The 6,721-nt window shown below is 40.9% G+C and overlaps 1 protein-coding gene across 1 annotated transcript; it reads right to left on the reverse strand.

Annotated features, from left to right (window-relative positions):
- Window positions 1-1,582: 1,582 nt before the first annotated feature.
- Window positions 1,583-2,122, reverse strand: LOC148584103 (uncharacterized). The gene has a single exon (XM_088518739.1). The coding sequence runs from the start codon at window positions 2,120-2,122 to the stop codon at window positions 1,583-1,585; it is 540 nt and encodes a 179-aa protein (XP_088374865.1).
- Between the last annotated feature and the right edge of the window lie 4,599 nt (window positions 2,123-6,721).

The following is a 6,721-nucleotide window of genomic DNA, read 5'->3' on the forward strand; positions in this document are numbered from 1 at the left end:
GAACTTTTTAACTTTGATCAGAACGTCTTTAATGATTCCCCTTGTAACCTTCACATATCTATTAGCCAACTAAAGTGCAATTAAGGTGGATTTCAGCTCTCCCAATCTTAGCTGAACATATACTGAATATGGCAGGAGATTTACACTAGCCCCCAAATCCAACAGAGCTTTTTCAACTCAGTTGTCTCCAATCTTGCACTCTATGCTAGGACATCCAGGGTCCTTATACTTGACAGGCATCTTGTATTGCAAAATAGAGCTGACCTACTCAGTTAGGAAAGCTTTCTTGGAGACATTCGTCTTCCTCTTGATGGTGACCAAATCCTTTAGAAATTCAACATAAGAAGGCACTTGCTAGATAGCATCTAGGAATTGAATCTTGGTCTGAACTTGCTTGAATACTTCCAAAATGTCATCGAACTTAGAGCTTTTCTTTGGTGCCATCAGTCTTTCTAGATATGGAGCTTTGAGAACATATTTTCTGGGATGATCCTCAGCACTTGGAATGACAGTGTCTAGTCCAGTGTCTCCTACAGGCTTGTCCTGGCTTTCCTCTTCTCTTGCAGCTTCAGTGGCCTCTACAGGCATGGCCACTTGATTATCTACTTGTTTTCCTGACCTCAGAGGTGATGGCTTGCACATGCTCTTGACCGTGAGTAGAGGCGGAGGAACTTTCAATAACAAATTTCCCTTTTGGGTTAGGCACTAGTTGACTTGGGAACTTTCCTCTTTCTCTTCCTCCACTTGACTGGCTAGCTAACCAATTTGCCCTTCCATCTTGGCAATAGCTTGAGTGGTGAAACCTTTTAGCTCTTGTATGTCTCTGCTATTGGCCATGGTGGAGTTTTTTAGTTCCATCGTGGTATTCTTCAGCTCTTGTATGGCTTGAGTGTTGAAACCTTTTATCTCTTGTATGTCTCTGTTTATTTCTTGAAAACCACTTTCCTTTTTCTTTTCAGTTGATTGCGCACTGGTTGACAGTTTGCATGAGTGCTTTCATCATATCTTCCAGTGATGATTGTGGTGCAGGCTGTGGCACTTGAGTGGTGGACTGATAAATAGGCAATTGAGCTTGGTGAAATGGTCAGAACTGATTCTGAGCTTGAGTGGAGGTACCTCCCTGGTTCAATGGTTGATTTTGCTTCCAAGAGAAATTGGAGTGCTTTTGCCACCCTGGATTGTAAGTCTCAGAAAATGGTCCATTTGTGGGTTTTCTGTACTCATTGAAGGCATTGACTTGCTCAGTCGGGTACTTTGTTGATAGAGTTGGGCAGTTTTGATTGAAGTGCATTTGACTAGCACATAACCCACATACATCAACTTGGTAAATATCTGCTGCATTCACTGGTTTGTTTAAGACCATAGTATCAAACTGATGCCTGAGAACCTTGAATTCCTCCCTTATGTCAGCATCATTTCTCACCTCATAGATGCCTCCTGTCTTGGTAGCGGGAGGTTGTCTATCCCAACTATTTTGAAAATCCCATTGTTGTGCGCGTTTGGACATTTCATCCAAAGTTTTATAGGCTTCATCCCTAGTAAGACTTAAGAATCCTCTACCATTCATAGTTTCAAGCGAGTTTCAATCACTTGGTGTCAATCCCTTGTTGAAAATTTGAACAATCATCTCATTCTCAAACTCGTGGGGTGGGCACTTTATAGTAAGCTCTTTAAACTTCTCCTGGCTATCGATAAATCTCTCCCCCTCTTTCTGTCTGAAATTGGTGATCTGTAGACGAAGATCATTGATTTTAGAAATTGGGATGAATTTGTGGTAAAACTTGCTTAGCAGCATTTCCCAAGAGGTGATAGATCCAGGTCTGTTGTTGAGTAGCCAGGATTTCGCCCTATCATGTAGGGAAAGAGGAAATAACCAAAGACGCACCAATTCTGCAGGGGCATTTTGTGTATTAACAAATTTGCATACTTCCAAGAAGGACCTCACATGAACATATGGATCCTCGTTCTCTAATCCTCTAAATGTAGGAAGGTGACTGATCACACTCGGCTTCAACTCGAAGCGAGTGGCATTAGTAGCTGGCAACACTATACATGACGGTGTGTTGGTAGTAGTTGGTGCAAACAGCTCTCTAAGGGATCTGGGTGGATTTCGTTCTCGCATCTTAACAAACTTTTCCGAATCAAACTCGAAACTTTGAGAATTGGTCGGTGAGTTTGGTGGCTGTCTTAAATTCTCTCTCACCGTTCTTTCAATCTCGGGATCAAAAGTGCTTAACGCCAAATTTAAAGATCTACGACCGAACATGCAAATAGAAACCAACAAACTAATAAATGTTGTTACAAATATCTACCTAAATTAATAGGCAAATAATTGTATATATTACCCGCAAGTGCACGAGGGCAACATAGTAGTATATGATGCAAGTACGGGGTCATTCGCACGAGGATTGTTGAATTTTGTCTAAAATAAATTCCAAAAGTAAAATAAAACAAATACTGGTTTTGAGTTGATAATAATAAAAAGGTAGGGCTTTGATATCTACCATTAATTATATTTAGATAATATATCAATATGTCAATGTTTTGATCATGTTATGTATATCTAATGTTTGTCAACCTAAGAAGGGCAGGGGTGTATACTCCTTAAGCTATTAATTTCTCTAAGCAACAAGTTAGGCATAGGTGTATACTCTAACTCTTTTCTTTCTTAAAGGATTTAGCATGGGTGTATACTACGTTGTTCTTTAAGAAAGCATATATTCTGTGGAAATCGACAAACACATGAGGCATAGGGCATGGGTGTATACTCCCGGTTCCCCATGTTGATTAAACCCAGGACTCGGTCATCCAAATTGATTTAACTAACTAGTCTATATCATGTGCATATGTTGATCAGGCACACACATATAAGGAATTCATGAAAACATGAATTAATCAAGTTAAATATCACAACATGATTATCACAAAGGCGCCAATATTGAATATTAACTAAACATAATTAGGGCTTCAATCTAATCCTACTAAATAAATTAGTTACACATAAGTTTGATGTTAAACATCTTCATAAAATAAAAAGAAAGAAAGGAAAAGAATAAACCCGAAACTTGAACTTGAAGAGCTCCAATTCTTCTCCTTGGAAAGTGTATCTATTCAAGAGGTTTTAGGGTCTACTTATAGGCCTTAGGAATACTCTAGAAACCCTAAAAATCGTAGGTTTTGATCCCTAGTTCGCACTAAGTTACAAAACCCTAAAAATTCCATATCAAGGCTGGCGGCTGACTTGCCCATGACGCACGAGTTCGCTGTTTCGCAGGTCTGCAATCGATCCTCTTTGTGGTCTTCGCTTGTAGTGCGCTCGATCGCAGCTGCCCTGCAATCGATCTCACTACCAGAGCTGCCAATATTCCCAAAATAGCTCCATTATGCTCAAGACTTCCGAAATTGCTTCATTTTCTTCCAAGGACCTATAAGAACAAGGAAAACACATAAAAGAACTAAAATGGCATAAATTAACTAAAACTAAATTAAAACATGTAAGTTAAGGGCTAAAATTATGAATATTTTAGCACTTAACACACCCCTAAACTTACATATTGCTAGTTTCTTAGTAATACAAAACTAAAAACAAAAATGAAAAAACATAAAAACAAAAAGATAAATCCATCTTTCGTGGGATGTACAAATGCTTTTAGCATATGCAACAAGCCTTTTAAACCTCTAGGAATTCCCTAGAGGACGAGTGAAGTCTCGTGAAGGTTTTCCAGAAATGTTACCCACAAACATCATGCACAGTTCATGTTATTCCAAAAATTAAAGTATCACTTCAAGATCATGATTTTCATTCATTAGCAAGCTTAAAAAGATGAACTCCATCTTCACAATGAATTGGAATCTCAAAGTTCAATTACTTACAAAGGACATGCTAAAACATCATAAGTTCGAAAATAGCGTAAAGTGAACCGGTACAAATTTATGAGGTTTTCAAGTATTTCCAATGTGCAATGTCTCCATATCTAAAAGTTTACTGAAATCTCTATTAGAATGAACATCAAGGGCATATTTCTTTTTTTTATTTTTAGTCAGGTTGTGCAATGTTTGATTCCCTTAAGCTTTCTAATTGACCCATGTAACGAGTGTTAAGTCAGTGACTCTCAATCCAGATGGTTTTAGGGCATTGGGTGTAGAGACACCCCTAGGACTTACTAGCTCAAGTCAAAAAGGCTACAAAACCAAACAAACCATGACATCTATCAAATCAAAATTTTTCACCTTTTGACGTGAACACTCAATAGTTTAAGGCAAGAGGTCCAATTACTCACTGAAAAGCTTATCAATGATTTTTTTTTTCTTTTTTTTCTTTTTTTTTTCTTTTTATCACACACACACACACACACACACACACACACACACACATATATATATGCCAAAGTATCCATCTAATAAGTCATCTAGTTTCACTCAAAACATAGAAACACACACATCAGACTTTCATGTCATACCCCACAAATTATGTGCTAATGTGCGTGTGTGATCAGATCAAACATGTGAATTCTCAACTGTCCTAAGCAAGTAACCAACTAACAAATTCTCATCAGATCATGTGTTCAAAATTTTAAGCTCACTGATGAATTCAAGCCACAATTCTTTCAGATTAACCAAATTTTTAAGGTAAACATGAACATGCATAAAATATTTTTATTTTCCACATAAACAAACAAACAAACAAACAAACAAAACAAATAACATGAAACAAGGGACAAAGTATGTGTAAACAACATGTGTTCCTATACCCCCAAACTTAAATAACACATTGTCCCCAATGTGTCTATATTAAGGAAAGAATGTACCCGGGAGATAGACGACATCGTCTTGGAAAGCATGGCTCATAGCACACCTCCAAACTTGAATCGAAGCACACTTGTCCCTGCAAAAGAAGAAAACATGAAAACAAGTAAAAGGAAACAAAACTAAATAAAAAGAGTAAGTGCAACACAAAAATAAAATAACAAGATAAACTATGGGGTGCCTCCCATGAGCGCTAAGTTTAACGTCTTCAATCAGACGGTGGTCCCCACTCAATGCTGTCCCGAAGAAGATGCGCCAGATGGTGGTGGCAAACGTTTTGCATCAATTCTTCTAAGGCAGCTAGTCTTTGATCCATCAGGACTTTATCCTCCCAAGTCTCTCTTCTTTGATCAGCCAACTCTCTCCAAAGGCCAGCCATTTCTTCACAGAGTGAGCGATACTGTGCTGCATGAAAAATGACCGGGGCCTCCACCTCTACTACTTCCGGCTCAGCTGTGGGTTTATCTTCTGCCATTGGCTCAGCCTCAAACTCTTCCGCGTCAGCTGCTAGTGCTTGAGGTATCTGGGGCATGTGGCAGCAGCTCTTGTTCCATTGGAGAATGCCAAATATGGGGGTAGTGGTAACTGGCTCATCAGCTACAGTGCCCTTGATGCCTTTCTTCCGGAGGATATAGGTGATTAAGTATGGGAAGGGCAACTCCCATGAGTGTGTGGACTCAGCTCCTCCGATGTGCACTCAATTCCAAAATTTGTGAATTCGGTTCTAGATGATATCAGGAATGGAACACTAGGCACCTTTATGGAAGGCATAGAGTGTTTGGAGAAATTGGTCCCGCCTTTGAGTTTTGCATCCCAAGGGAAAAGCATTGCGGTGCAAAATAGAGTCCGCAAACCAGAGTCGTGGAGGTAGCTTGGACCGGCTGCCAGCATTATGGTGAGTGTCGGCATATTGCCCCTCACACATATCTTCAATGATTTCCGCCACATAGAATCTGGGCGGTTGCTCTGCAAGTTGTGCTTCTGTTGGAGGGTGCTCATCATTGCACTGGAGTGCAGCAGAAATGTCGGTCCTTGTCACTTCAACAGCTCGGCCCTGCACTGTGGAAGATAAGCCAGCCATCTTGTTGCAATCATGAGATAGGTGGGCATAGAACTCGATCACCAATTTTCTGTAGGCAGTGGAGGTGACCGGCTTGAAAAGCTTCTTTAGCCCCCAGCGCTTGAACTCTGCAACCGCCCATTGAGTCACCTCAAAGTTTTGAAAATCTTCTCGAATGGCAAAAGTTGTCTCAAACAGCAGCTCCCGCTCCTCAAAAGTGGGCTGGGGAGAAGTGGCTTGGGCATCAAACCCCCGAGAGGACGAAGCTTGAGTTTTTGGCATGATGAGCTTGGTTTGGGAATTTTGTCGAACACCTAGTATCCAGTGTGATGACCAAGGGTTGAAAATCTCAGCAACTACTGCCCAAAACCCCTACAAAAACAGTAAAACCCAACCATATGAGCAAATGTGGGTGGAAAAACACCCACAATTTGCTAAAATGATGAAAAAAAATGGGGGTTGGGGGAACGAATGTGACTATGTGATATGTGAAAGGGAAAAGGACTGTGTGTGTTGTGTGGTGGTGTTGTGGAGGTGCGGTGGCCGAGAGGAGAACTTTGTTGCAGAGGTGTGGCGGTGGTCGGTGGCAGTGAGGGCAGAGCGGTGGGAGTGGTGGTGTGCCGGTAGAGGTGTAATTGCAGTGATGGGGTGTGAAGTTTGTACGGTGCAAGGGAGGATGTGAGGGGAAAATGGGGGAAAAGTGACCTAAAATAGGTCACGTGGCCTGCTGCCCGAGTTCGCTCGATCGCACACATGGTGCGCTCGATCGCACTTGCGCAGTGGTGTGCATGTGTGGGTGATGTGCACTCAAACGCACACATGGTGCACTCGATCACACTGACAAAATGCAATGTG

This window comes from Corylus avellana, chromosome 8 (genome assembly GCF_965113065.1).
Source record: "Corylus avellana chromosome 8, dhCorAvel1.hap1.2, whole genome shotgun sequence".
Lineage (NCBI taxonomy): Eukaryota > Viridiplantae > Streptophyta > Magnoliopsida > Fagales > Betulaceae > Corylus > Corylus avellana.

What these genes read in the sequence shown, in the direction of transcription:
- LOC148584103 (XM_088518739.1), bottom strand. Translation starts at nt 2,122, where the DNA reads ATGCGAGAACGAAATCCACCCAGATCCCTTAGAGAGCTGTTTGCACCA.